The sequence below is a fragment of the Oryctolagus cuniculus genome, chromosome 2 (genome assembly GCF_964237555.1).
Source record: "Oryctolagus cuniculus chromosome 2, mOryCun1.1, whole genome shotgun sequence".
Classification (NCBI taxonomy): domain Eukaryota; kingdom Metazoa; phylum Chordata; class Mammalia; order Lagomorpha; family Leporidae; genus Oryctolagus; species Oryctolagus cuniculus.
The window spans coordinates 178,348,634-178,363,233 of NC_091433.1; the positions used below are offsets into that span (position 1 = coordinate 178,348,634).

A 14,600-nucleotide genomic window follows, 5' to 3' on the forward strand; every position below is an offset into this window, starting at 1 on the left:
TAATGGTCCAGGTACTTGGGTTCCTGCACCCACGAGGGAGGCAAGCAGTTCTGGCTCCTGGCTTCCATACACACACACACACACACACACACACACGTATATATAGCTATGGGTAACTATTTGTGTTTTATATGAAAGTGGATCTAAATGAAAAGACATTCAGATTTCATGGAAAGGTACTGGGTTTTGAAAATCACAAGGCTGAATTTTTGTTCTGTCTTTTCCAGACTGCAAGGAGTAACCTATTTGTTCTTCAGTGTTTTAGTCAATTGAATGAAAACATTAGATAATCTTTAATAATTCTGTAACAATGACACTAGCTGAGATTTGTATGTTGACACTGTGTTACTTCCTTTATAGTAATAATCCTGTTTAAACTGCATGGCATTTTACTGAGAAGAAAGCCTAAGCAAAGGGATTAAGTTTAAATTTTAGTTTTAGAAGGCATTTTTCTAGCTTTGATTCACTTGCAGATTCCCTCTAGTGTGTGAGACCTGCCTTGTCAGCCCGTAGTGATGGGAGTTCAGCTCTAGACAGGCAGTCCTTCCGCTGGGGCCACAGCGAGGCTCACTTTCAGTTGACTTGAAAGCTGCCTCACTGTACCATTTGCTCACTGGTCCTGAGGAGCCCTTGGCATCCTACAGGTGTCCACTTCTTAAACATGATTCCATCAGATTTCTGAATGGGCTAGGGTTTGAAACGGAAATTAATGTTATACCTGTTCTGAGGTATAAGTTCCATTATTTTGTTATTTTTAATGTAGTATGCCCTAAGCAAATAATAAAATTCAGGTATTGCCTTTATTTTCCCTAAAGCAAGCAAAACCCCATGTATATTTTAGGGAAAGACTGCCCATTTACCAATGTGTGGTGTCTAAGTTCAGGAAGGCAAATTATCTCACATTTGAAAAACTGTTTAAATTATATTGAAATTATGTTAACATTTTTAAAACGATTTATTTATTTGAAAGAGTGACAGAGAGAGAAGGGGTGTGGGAGAGGCAAGGTTGGGAGAGACCTTTTCCATCCACTGGTTTACTCCCCATATGCCTGCAACAGCCCAGACCAGACTGAAGCCAGGAGCCAGGAACTCCTCCCAGGTCTCCCACATGGGTGGCAGGGACTCAGATACATTTAGCAGAGAGTTCAGTTGGGAGTGGAGTAGCCAGGACTCAAACCTGCACTCCGATAGCTGATGCAGGCGTGGCAAGCAGAGGCTTAATCCCCTGCACCATAATGCCTGTCCTTACATTAATATTTTTTAGTATGTGGAAGTTTATGACTAGGCAGTCTTTCATCCAGGAGGATGTTACACTTGAGTGTTCTGGTCTGTATACAGAGACAATATTCAGTTTAATTTGAAAAAGCACTAATACCTACTGTATTCATCAGGTCCCCTTTCTTGGTTTTTGCCTGCATGTGTCTTTTGTTTATTGTTTGTGTGTTTGTTTGGCAGACCAGAAGCTCTGTATGCAGCTGTAAACAAGAAGCCTACCTCCACAGCCTATCCAGTTGGGGAAGGTAAGCTTTTGGCAATTTGTAAATTAGATGAGAATGTCTTAGTTACTGATTAATTATCTGAGTTCACACAGTTGTATTCTCCCTGTTCATGAGACTTTAGTGTTAAGGTAAAGTTAAGAAAACCTGTCCTTGCCTCTTCGACATGAATGTTGAGGATACAGAAAAATACGGCTGAAAATACTTGGTGCTTTTAGAAAGCCAGTGCTGTAAAAACTCAGCATAGACTGGTGCAATAAATAAGAAAGGAAAGTTCAGTGCATTTGGTTGTTTGTAAATTGCATTTTAATTATAGTATGCCATATATATCACTAAATGGGGTTTGAAATCAGGGCACATTTTCTCATAAATATTGACAGGAACTTTTTCTCTATAGCCTTTGGACTTTGAATCATTATTTTGATATTGTTAATATGATAAAAATATTGTCTACTCTAATATCAGATATTTTGATTTAATAATTCTATACATTTATAAATGAAAAGCATCTGCCATTATAAAAATAGTTGAATAGTTGAACCATGTTTTATTCAAAATCAGTTTGATAGTAAATTAAACATTTTATTTGATATCTGTGTTGAAGATTCTGTGCTAAAGACTGAAAGATGCAAGAATGAATAAAACACAGTCTTCGAACTGCTCATAGAATGAAAAGGATAAGCATGCAATTTTGGTTAGTTCTAAACTGAATGAACAAAACTTAATTCTGAGTAGGACCTAAGAATCCACAGAGGTTGCATTATCTTAAACAGTGGGTAGGGTCTTGCATAGAGGAAGAAAGAGAAAGGGCTTCTGGACAGAGGAAGTAGCATGGACCAAGAAGTTGGGGTGAAAGTGCAAGGCCCTCCAGGTCACCAGCAGGCTGAAACCACAGGTGTCTTACGGAGTGAGTGGAGTGAGCGCTGTGACGTGGCCCAGGGATTACTGAGGAGCCTTTTGGAAAGGACCTTTCAAACTGTAGCATACTTCAACCTTGTGATCATTTTGGTTTTGTTAAATCAGCTAAGTTGAGTGATACTAGGAATGTGAAAAGTCAGGAGGCTGTAGATGACATTTCTGATTATCTCCAGTTTATGATATACAGACCAAATTCCATGTTGTCAGGTACTCATATAATTAAAACTAAAAAAGAAAGAAAAAACATTAAAAATAGTTACTGACTGTTTCTTCTTAACAGTAATCTCAGGAACGAAGTCAAAGCCAATATAAATTCAGACATTTCCCTCAAGGTCATTCATAGCAAATATTTGTTGAGCATTAACTCTGAGCCAGGAAGTGCTTTGAGCTGATTTGTGGTGCTGCAGTCTGCTGGATATTGGGCATTTACATAGCTATGTGTGTTAAAGAATTAAAGAGAAAAGAATTTAGGGGCCGGCCAGTGTTGTGGCATAGCAGGTAAAGCCACCGCCTGCAGTGCCAGCATCCCATATGGGTGCCAGTTTGAGTCCCAGCTGCTCCACTTCCGATCCAGGTCTCTGCTGTGGCCTGAGAGAGCAGTAGAATATGGCCCATGTGCTTGGGCCCCTGCATCCACCTGGCTTTGGATGGTCCAACCATTTGGGGAGTGAACCAGAAATGGAAGACTCTCTCTCTGCCTCTCTAACTCTGCCTTTCAAATAAGTAAATAAATCTTTAAAAAAAAGAGAGAGAGAAAATAATTTAGCAGATTAAAATATGTTTTTCATAAAAACATTAAAATTTTTTTACATGTTTTGAACCATGTTACTTACTGTCATTGAGCCTCATTCCATTATCTGTAAAATAGGAGCGTAATATCTGTTGATAGTTTTGACTAATTCCTTGTGATAATAGTAAAACAACTGGAAAAAAAGACTCTATAATAAAGCTCTATGTTAAATCAAATAACCTTTGTCTGAAGAATTATGAAATAATTGCTTTATTCCTTTTTCTAATTTTAGATCTTTTTGTTTTTAATTTATTTATTTGAAAGGCAGAGTTACAGAAAGGCAGAGGCAGAGGTTGAGAGAAAGAGAGAGGTTGTCCATCCGCTGGTTCATCCCCAGATGGTGGCAACAGCTGGAGCTAGGCCAATCCAAAGCCAGGAGCCAGGAGCTTCTTCCAGGTCTCCCACATGGGTGCAGGGGCCCAAGCACGTGGGCCATCTTCTACTGCTTTCCCAGGCCACAGCAGAGAGCTGGATCAGAAGAGGAGCAGCCAGTCTTGAACCAGTGCCCAGTTGGTATGCTGGCTCTGCAAGCGGCAACTTTACTCACTATGCCACAGTGCTGGCCCTTAACTTTAAATCTTTATATGAATATTAGGGTTCCTTAATGCACAAAGTCTTTTATAGTATATTTATATAAAATCTTGGAGAGTAACCTAGTTTCGGCTTTTACTTCTGTAATCTTACAACAAAAATCTGTTTCTCTTTGCTTTTTTCCCTGCAGAATACATTGCACTTTACCCATATTCAAGTGTAGAACCAGGAGATTTGACTTTCACTGAAGGTGAAGAAATACTGGTCACCCAGAAAGATGGAGAGTGGTGGACAGGAAGTATTGGAGATAGAACTGGAATTTTTCCATCAAACTATGTCAAACCAAAAGATCAAGAGGTAGAGTCATTTTACTGTTAACATCATTCCATTCTTGGTGATCATGATTCATACTTAAAACAGAGATTATGTTTGATTGGGCTGTTTTGGTTACAAGGAAATCACTTGAGGTGGCTCCAGTAAAATAGGGATTATTATAGTTCTAGTTAGAGAAAAAAGGGAGAGGGGATTTAAATAAATTCTAAGAAAAGGCACTACAGGCAGGGCTGAGCCTTGTGGTCACTGAAGCTGAGTAGTGGTTCTGGATTCAGAGACGCTCACAAAGGACCACCTGGAAGGATTTGTGAATCTTGAAGGCTCTAACATTCATGTAACTCATCCTGTGCTCTCTCTTCCTACTTCTTTTCATCCCATTACCAGTATGAAGCATTGCAGAAGTTCTCAAACTTTGTACTTCACCAACTTTTTATGTTCTCAAAAAGTACTGGGGCCGGTGTTGTGGTACCATGGGTTAAGCTATTGCCTGCAACTCCAGCAGCCCATGTGGATTCCCGCTGGAGTCCCAGCTGCTCCCCTTCCAATCCAGCTCCCTGCCAGTGTGTGCGGGAAAGGAGCAGAAGATGGCTGCTGACCACACAAATGTTTTTCCCTACAACAACCACTGTACTCTCATATGTAGTAGAAATGTTTTAGGTACACTTTGTTAGTCACTCACAGTTTTTATTTTTTCTTAAAGATTTATTTATTTATTTGAAAAGTTGAGTTAGAAGGGGAGGGAGAAATAGAGAGGTCTTCCATCCACTGGCTCACTCCTCAAATGGCCACAACAGCCAGGGCTGCACAGATCTGAAGCCTGGAGCGAGGAGCTTCCTCTGGGTCTCTTACATGGGTGCAGGAGCTCAAGGATGTGGGCAGTCTTCCACTGCCTTCTCAGGTACATCAGCAGGGAGATGGATCAGAAGTGGAACAGCCAGGACTTGAACCGGTGCCCATAAGGGATACCAGCACTGCAGGTGGAAGCTTAACCTTCTAAACCACAGTGCCAGCCCATTTTTATTTTTATTTTTCTATTTAAAGCTTTATTTATTAATTACTTAATTTGAAAGGCAGAATGACATAGAGGGAGACACACACACACGAATTTTCCGTCTGCTGATTCACTTCCCAAATGGCTGCAACAGCCTGGACTAGACCAGGCCAAAGCCAGAAGCCAGGAACTCCAACGGTGTCGTCCACATATATGGCAGGAGCCCATTTATATGTGGGCCAGTCTTCTGCTGCCTTCCCAAGCACATTAGTGGGAAGCTGGATCAGAAGCAGAGCAACTGGGACTCAAATTGGCACTCGGGTTTGGCATCACATTGCAGTCGGTGGCTAAACGTACTGGGCCACAACACTGGCCAGCTCTGCTCAGTAGTGTTACTGCAGCTATGTATACACACACACGCAAATTCTTCAAGTTTTTATTCAGATTCCTAAAAATGATAAATATGTTGGTCCATTTTATCCTTCAAAGTCAAACATAAGTCTTAGTTGTTTGTGACTATAGATTTTTTTGTTCTTAGGTCAGGTTCAGTCAGTTTGCTTCCTATTCAGCAGGAACTTAAAATGAGTCAGGGTCTCGTAGAAAAAGCAAGAGCAAAACTCACATATGCCTTAACATATCCAGGATATATGGGTTACATATACTGGATGTGGAGGCTAACCAGTGAGTGGGAGCTGTTTGGCCTGCAGAGTTATGTTTACTAATTAGGCAAGATTCAGAAAATCTGGTTTCAGTGGTTGACAGCATCTGCCACGTGGATATAATGTACTCCATTAAGAGACTATATTTCCCTAGGCCGGCGCCACAGCTCACTTGGCTAGTCCTCCGCCTGCGGTGCTGGCACCCCAGGTTCTAGTCCTGGTTGGGGCACTGGATTCTGTCCCAGTTGCTCCTTTTCCAGTCCAGCTCTCTGCTGTGGCCCAAGTGCTTAGGCCCTGTACCCGCGTGGGAGACCGGGAGGAAGCACCTGGCTCCTGGCTCGGATTGGCACAGCATGCTGGCCGTGGTGGCCATTTGAGGAGTGAACCAACAGAAGGAAGACCTTTCTCTCTCTCTCACTATCTAACTCTGCCTGTCAAAAAAAAAAGAGAGACAGACTATACCTCCCAAGTGATTTATTCTTCACTTACTTAGTTAATGAAAGGGTCATTGTTATTTTGGTCATAACTTAAAGAAGAATGCTTGGGAATAGAAATCTCTAATTTGTGATAACTTTTGTAATTTTATATCTGGATTGTTGGAAATGATAAAACAGCTTATCCTTTTCTTGTAGAGTTTTGGGAGTGGTAGCAAATCTGGAACATCAAACAAAAAACCCGGTATGTATAACAGTGGTTTTGAAAAATTGCTGCAATATTTGTGCTGTTGCAATCTTGGATTCATAGTGCCTTGTTTTTCTTCTTTTCAGAGATTGCTCAAGTAACTTCAGCATATATTGCTTCTGGTTCTGAACAACTTAGCCTTGCACCAGGGCAGTTAATATTAATTCTGAAGAAAAATACAAGTGGGTGGTGGCAAGGGGAGTTACAGGTAATCTTCTTTAATATCTATCAACGTTAGCATAAAAATAATAAAAATATTAAAAATTTCAGACATTAGCACTTAGAAGTAATGTCTTCATTTTTAGCACATTTGAATTGCTATTATAAAACAACAAATGAGGGAATAATTTTCTCTAAAGACAGTTGTTTTCCAGTAGTGTGTCCCTTAAAAGATCACAGGTCACCTTAAAGGAAAGCATAGCACCAACCTTGCCTGGGATAGCTCCAGATCGCAGTAAACTGTCTAGAAGGCGTGATTTAGGCCCATACTGAGAAAATACTGTCTCCCAGTGTTACTAGGTTTTGAGGCAGCTGTAGAAGGAAAGTGCAGACAGATGAGCCTGGTACTTTTCTAAAATACTGACAGGTGGTATTTGCATGTTTTGTACACAAAGAGGGTTCTTCTCTCCCTTCTGAAATTTACTTACTAATTAAAAGCATTTTAGGATTAAAAGATGAGGAGAAGTATATATATAATTATATTTTTAAGATTGATATGTGATTATAATATGAAGGATAAACACAGCTTCATTCTTTAATCAGAATCTTAGGATTCCTAAAGAAAAATGGGGGTTCAAATTCAGCATCTTCTCAAATAGCCCTGTGAGTTTCCACCTTCTGATTTACTCTGAAGATGCGTGTACCCAACGAAGTGAGAGACAAAGCTCACCACAAATTTATGGCCTCTTGATTATTAACAAAATTCCAAGAGGTGTTCACAGTTGGCTTTACCATTTTAGGAGTTGAGTTGAACTTACTAGAAAAACTCAGAAAGCTCTTTTTAGATTATGTATTCAGAAAACTCTCAGCCTGAAAGACCACTCAATACTTGTACAGGTGGCGGATGCAGCAGCACTTGGAGGTGCCTGTTTTATTGAGTCTTCTGATGTTGACTGAGAGACAATGCTGAGTTCAAGGGTCCCCATCACCACACTCACTTTTGAAGCCAACTTCATGTTTGAGGGTCCCCAAGACTACTGTCAACTTTGATCATTCACTGTGATAATTTCACAGAACTCATTAAAAGCTGCTATGCTCCTAGTTACAGTGCATTTCCATGAAAGATTATAGCCTAGGACAGAGGCATGTGGGGTGAAGTACAAGAGGATTCCAAAAGGAAACTTCCAGTTGTCCTCTCCCAGTGGAGTCAGAGACAGCATTTGCTCCTCCTAGTGATGGTATGTGACAGTACTCACAGAGTGTGGCCAACCAGGGAAACTCTCCAGACAGAGCCTTAGCGTCCAGAGTCTGTATTGGGGTACCATCACATAGATACCATTGATTGCCCATCCAGCCAAACTCAGTCTCCAGCCCCTTCAGAGGCTGAACTAATAATGCATGACCTAAGGCAACCACCATAACTCACATCACTAGATTTAGCATGGCCCAAAGGCCTCGGGTAAATTAGACACTCTTGTCAGTCAGGATATTCTAATAGCAAAAGCCAGTCCTCTCTCTAAGATTCAATTCTTTGCTACACAAAGTTTTTCTGATTTTTGAGTTATGTCTCAGGTGATTGTTTTAATCTTATCTTTCAATTGTATATTATTTTCCTTATTTTATAGGCCAGAGGGAAAAAGCGACAGAAAGGATGGTTTCCCGCCAGCCATGTTAAACTTCTGGGTCCAAGTAGTGAGAGAACCACACCTGCCTTTCATGCTGGTATGAAAGTGGATTAACATGTATTTTATCTTAGATGAGTTTATTAAAACTCAGCTGCTTAAATTGCTAACTCTTTGAGACATACAAAACAAACACCCTCTCCTTACTACTTGAAAGTCATGTGCCACTGATAACTTCCCTCCTGAAAGTTCTGTGTAGAATTAGCCTACTGCTCACTGATGCCCGAACCATTTCACTTCTTGAAATTTTTTTTTAATGTTAAGGATTTATTTGTTTATTTATGTGAAAGGCAGAGTGCCATTGACAAGAGAGAGACAGAGAGATACCTTCCATCTTCTGGTTCACTCTCCCAGTGGGCCAGTCTGAAGCCAGGAGCCAGAATTTCCATCTGGTCTCCCACATGGGTGGCAGAAATAGAAGTACTTGGGCCATCATCCACTGCCTTCCCAAATACATTAACAGGAAGCTGGGTTGGAAGTGACATATCTGGCACTGGAACTGGCACTCCTGTATGGGATACCAGCATCACAGGTTGCAGCTTAACCCATCACACCACAGTGCCAGCCCCTCCTTGAAGTTTTTCCATGTGAGATTGCTATACCATAATACTTGAAGTGAAGCAGTTCACTTGGGCTTTTAACTGTAGTTGGGAAATTCATGTTTTCATAAGATACGGAATGAGAGGAGGGTTAGAGAGAGGGAAATTTTAGCCTGATGTTAAGAGTTAATATGGCCGGTGTTGCGGCTCACTTGGCTAATCCTCCGCCTGCGGCTCCGGCACACTGGGTTCTAGTCCCGGTTGGGGTGCCGGATTCTGTCCTGGTTGCTCCTCTTCCAGTCCAGCTCTCTGCTGTGGCCCGGGAAGGCAGTGGAGGATGGCCCAAGTACATGGGCCCTGCACCCTCATGGGAGACCAGGAGAAGCACCTGGCTCCTGGCTTCGGATCAGTGCAGCACGCCGCCCATAGCAGCCATGTGGGGAGTGAACCAATGGAAGGAAGACCTTTCTCTCTGTCTCTCTCTCTCTCACTGTCTAACTCTGCCTGTCAAAAAAAAAAAAAAAAAAAAATTAATATAACAGTAATTTAAATCCTTGGGAAGTGTTGACATTTGATTCTTGCAGGAGTAATTAATTTGTTATTTTGTCATTTTTCTGCTAGTATGTCAAGTGATTGCCATGTATGACTATGTCGCAAATAATGAGGATGAGCTCAATTTCTCCAAGGGACAACTTATTAATGTGATGAACAAAGATGATCCTGACTGGTGGCAAGGAGAAATAAATGGGGTGACGGGTCTCTTTCCTTCCAACTACGTCAAGATGACAACAGACTCAGATCCAAGTCAACAGTGTGAGTAATATCAAATTATTTACCTCTCATCTCACATGAAGACTGTTGTAGATTAGATCTTAAACTCAGCACTAAAAGCAAATGTACAGTAATATATAAAATAAAGAAAAACAAAGGAAATTTTTTAGAAGATCAAAAGTTATACTGCTTTATTTTAAATACTTTTGCCAGCTTCAGACCTTCATATTAGACTTACTTGAAGACAAATGTACAGTTTCTCTTCTGGGTACTGTGGCATGACAGATGTCAATACTGCAACGTGCCTCAACCACCATGCTTTTCTTTAGCATCTAATCTTTTTTTGGCTTAATGAGAGGTAGCTAGTCCTGTAGTTGTCCTATTCACCATTTCAAAATGATCCTTTTAGTGGACGGAAGCCATTAGTTTTGGGATCTTCTCATTTCCATGTATTTAACACATTATCTATGTGGGAAGCAAATTAAATAACCTGTTTAAAACTCCCATGGGTGATTCTGTAGATGGCCTCTTCATGCCACAAGGAATACATAGTGCAGGATGTATTTCATATTTTCAGAACAGGGGTCTAGATCTCAAAGTGTGAAATTTGCTGTTATGGAAAATGATTTCTTCTGGGGATGGCATTGTGATGTAACAGGCTAAGCCACCACCTGCAGTGCTGGTATCCCCATATGAGCACCAGTTTGAGTACTGGCTTCTCCACTTCTGATCTAACTCCCTGCTAATGGCCTGGGAAAGCAGAGGAAGATGACCAAGTACTTGGGCCCCTCTCTCCATGTGGGAGGCCCTGATGAAGCTCCTGGCTCCTGACTTTGGCCTGGCCCAACTGAAGCTGTTGTGGCCATTTGGGGAGTGACTCAGCAGGTGAAAGATCTCTCTCTCTCTCTTTCTCTCTCTCTCACTGTAACTGTGCCTTTCAAATAAATAAAATAAATCTCCTTAAAAAATGATTTCTCCATAGTTTCCTAGCCTTTCTTATGGTTGACGATAAACACAGCATTAATAATAAAGAATAAGCAGTACTTGGAATAACTGTTTACCTTTATAATAGATGTTACTTTTTCTTCCCCTTTTGATTTTTTTAGTTTTGTTTATAAAATACATCGTGATTTGCATTTTTTATCGTTCTTGTGATATTATTTAAAATATTTAGCCTTTCATTTTAATCTAGTTGCTGAGACCATGTAAATGATGACCCAGTGAAAACTGAGAACACTTAGGATTTAGTGCAACAATTATGAATTTATTTTGTGCTGTGACATTGTGCGTGACTTCTGCACTAGGGCTTGTAAAGGTAACTCTGGTCCTGAGAGAGGATTTCCCTTCATCTTTTTTTTTTTTTAAGACTTATTTTATTTATTTGAAAGGCAGAGTTAGAGAGAGAGAGAGAGGGAGGGAGGGAGAGATAGATCTTATATCTACTGATTCATTTCCCAAATGTCCACCATGACCATGGTTGAGCCAGGCCAAAGCCAGGAGCCAGGAGCTTCATCTGAGTCTCCCTCATGGGTGCAGGGACGCAAGTACTTGGGCCATCTTCCACTGCTTTCCCAGGCCATTGGCAGGAAGCTGGATTGGAAGTGGCGTAGCTGGGACTAGAACCTGTGCCCATATGGGATACTGGCATTGCAGACAACAGCTTAACTCATTAAATCACAACACCAGCCCCTCTCTTTATCTTTTTAGATACAGCAACTAAGAGGAATCCCTTTTATGGCTTAAATATTCCCCAAAATGTCTCAGGATCTCAGGAGAAGTGGTAAAGAAAATAGCAACAATTTTGGTTATCTAATAACCGTTTTTAAGCTTTGCTGGTCAATTGGTAGTTTACAGGGATTACTTAGAAATAAGTTTATCAGGGTCAGCGTTGTGCCTGTGATGGCTGCATCCAGTATGGGCTCCGGTTCCTGTCCTGGCTGCTCTGCTTCAGTCCAGCTCCCTGCTGATGCTCCTGGGGAAGCAGAGGGAGATGGCTGAAGTGTTTGAGCCCTTGTGCCCACATGGGGACCTGGAAGAACTTCCGGACTCCCAGCTTCCGCTTGGCTCATCCCCCAGCCATTGCAGCCATTTGGAGAGTGAACCAGTGGAAAGAGGTTCTCTCTCCTCCTTTCTCTGTAACACTGCCTTTCAAAAATAAATGAAAATAAATCTGTAACAAAAAGAAAAGAAAAATCAGTTTGTCTGATTAACTGGAAACACTATGACATCTATCTTGGAGCTGAGGGGGAAAGTGCTTCTAAGACCTGTGTCTGGAAGACCCTTGGCCGTCAGCCCTCTGGCGTCATCCCAGTATGGCAGTGCATTTTGCTTTTACAGCATCTACGATCTGCAGTGATGCTCTTCTCAAATATTATTGTTTTTAAATCTAGTTTTCCAGTTGCGGAACGTAGTTTTATTATTTTTTTTTTGAGGGGGTACATAGTTTTCAGATTAAATCTCATAATGAGGAATATAAATAACAGATAAAAGCTATTCTAAAGGAAGGACTGAACTGTGCCCCACGCCCTCTCTTCCCTTCCTGTCCTGTGACAGTCCTTTCAGGTTTCCCTCTAGGGATAATTTAAGAATCACTATCTGGGCTGGCGCCACAGCTTACTTGGCTAATCCTCCGCCTGCGGCTCCGGCACCCTGGGTTCTAGTCCTGGTTGGGGCGCCAGTTTCTGTCCCAGTTGCTCCTTTTCCAGTCCAGCTCTCTGCTGTGGCCCGGGAGTGCAGTGGAGGGTGGCCCAAGTGCTTGGGCCCTGCACCCCATGGGAGACCAGGAGAAGCACCTGGCTCCTGGCTTCAGATCGGTGCAGCGCACCAGCCACAGCACACTGGCCATAGCGGCCATGTGGGGAGTGAACCAACGGAAGGAAGACCTTTCTCTCTGTCTGTCTCTCTCTCACTGTCTAAACTCTGCCTGTCAAAAAATAAAGTAATAGAAAAAAGAAAAATCACTATCTGGAACCTGCGGTTAGCCTGCAGTTACAGCACTGCATCCACACCCAGGCTCCGTCTCTGAATGTGGCTCCTCACTCAGCGCCCTGCTGGCGGGAACCCTGGGAAGCAGTGGTGGTAGCTCAAGTAATTGGGTTCCTGCCTCCCACACGAGAGACCTGGGTTGTGTTCCTGGTTCCTGGCTGTGGTCCAGTCCAGTCCGTGAGGGCATGTAGGGAGTGCACAAGCAGATGAGAGCAGCTCTCTCCAACCCCCTCCCTTTTTCTCCCTGCCTCAAGTAAATTTGTAAAAATCTCTGTCCTGGAGAAATCTACTTCAAGACAGTGGCAGCCCTCCTGGGAAAGTAGCCTTCCCAGAAAGTTAAAGGAATGACAACTTTTTTTATTCTTTTTTTTTTTTTTAAGATTTTATTTTATTTATTTGAAAGAGTGACAGAGAGAGAGGAAGAGACAGAGAAAGATCTTCTACCAGTGGTTCACTTCCTAAGCGACTGTAACAGCCAGGTCTGGACCAAGCCAAAGCCAGGAACCAGGAGCTCCATCCAGTTCTCCCCTATGGATGGCAGGGGCCCAAGTACTTGGGCCATTTTCTGCTGCCTTCCAAGGCATTGGAAGTGGAGCAGCAGGGACCCAAACCCGCACTCCCATATGGGATGCTGGCATCACAAGTGACGGCTTGACCTGCTGTGTCACATGCCAGCTCCAACATTTTATTCCTAAAAGCAGCAGCATAGTAGGCTGTCGGTAAATGTTTGATACATGAGTGATACCTTAGTTAGATTGACATGAATTAGTTATCTGAAGGCACAGTTGCCATGGAAATTACTTTTGAACGGAGCATGCTTTGCTTACTATTCTAGCATGAGAAGCTGTCAGAGCCTCAGTTTCCCTACACAAAGTCCCCAGTCTGAATAGCACTATCCAGTAGGACTTTCTGTAATGAAGAAAGCAGTCTGCACTGTCCAGTACAGTGGCCACTAGCCGTGTGGTCTTTAAGCCCTTGGAATGTGGCTGATGTGATTTAGAAACTCAACTTTGAATTCTTGCTTATTTTAATTAACTAAAGCCATTAGCACTTGTGGCTGGTGACTGCTGCCCTGGGCAGCACAACTCTGGAAGCAACCAATGTCAAGCCCTCCCTGAAATGAAACAAGGTAACAGCAGCAATGAAACGCAGAAATAAGAAAAAGAAGTTATCCCTCGGTCAATACTGACCTACACAGTATTTCAAAGGGACAAGTCCCCGTGGGCTTCAGACTTCACTTTTTAGGGTATTTTTGGGTTGTATATGAACATTCTTTTCACTATTCAGTTAAGAAGTTTATCCCTTTGGTAAGTTTTCCGTGAGTGTCTTCCATGTGCTTATTAGGCCCTGGGAATACAAACGTGAAAGGACCATCCTCGCTGTGAGGTAGCTTTGGAGTTGAGTGAAGAACTGATATTCAGATAATAACAGTTGCTATGATGAATATTAGTGCAAATGTGTGTTGGGAAAAGATCCCTTAAATCTTCAAGAGGAGAGAAGGCAGGTGGAGAGCAGCTTCAGAGAGGGTTTCTGGACTGGCACCTGGAAAAGCGCCTGCAGTGGGGACCAGGGGCTTGGTCACCGTGCAGATTGAGAGCTGGGAGAATAGAGTTCAGGAGGTTATTTCACGATCTGAGTATTTTCAGAGCTCTCTTTGTTATAAAATTATTACCCACAACCTACCTATTACCTTATTTTTTGTTGATGTATGTGGGTTTTTTGACTTTGATTATTTGGCCTGAATGAATGACCAAATAACTAGTAAACGAATGAGCAAAGGTTCCTCCTCTGTCCTGGAATAACAGGACTCTAAGTAGGCAATTCTGAGGATAATTCTTAAATAGATTCTCCTGAGAAGGCTTGTAGTTTCTGTAAGACATCTGTTTAAATCACCCAGGAGAGGGAGGAATACTGATTTTGTTTATTTGAAATAATTACTCATGAGGCATTGAAGACGTAGAACTACCGTTTCAGACAAGTGAAGAATGAATTGTATTGGCAGCTGTGTACGAGCCTTCCCTTATACTTTAACGGGGGTGTGCTTCAGGAAATGCTTCACTAGGAT

At 42.0% G+C, this 14,600-nt stretch overlaps 1 protein-coding gene across 13 annotated transcripts in view; it reads left to right on the forward strand.

Annotated features, from left to right (window-relative positions):
* Window positions 1–14,600, forward strand: part of ITSN2 (intersectin 2) — a 167,417-nt gene that overhangs the window by 114,357 nt on the left and 38,460 nt on the right. For all 13 annotated transcript variants that reach the window (XM_070069353.1, XM_070069357.1, XM_070069354.1 and 10 more), the window contains 6 exons: window positions 1,456–1,520; window positions 3,926–4,092; window positions 6,351–6,396; window positions 6,486–6,607; window positions 8,184–8,280; window positions 9,401–9,592. In XM_070069353.1, coding sequence (XP_069925454.1) covers window positions 1,456–1,520; window positions 3,926–4,092; window positions 6,351–6,396; window positions 6,486–6,607; window positions 8,184–8,280; window positions 9,401–9,592 — 689 coding nt within the window. The remainder of the gene's footprint in view (window positions 1–1,455; window positions 1,521–3,925; window positions 4,093–6,350; window positions 6,397–6,485; window positions 6,608–8,183; window positions 8,281–9,400; window positions 9,593–14,600) is intronic.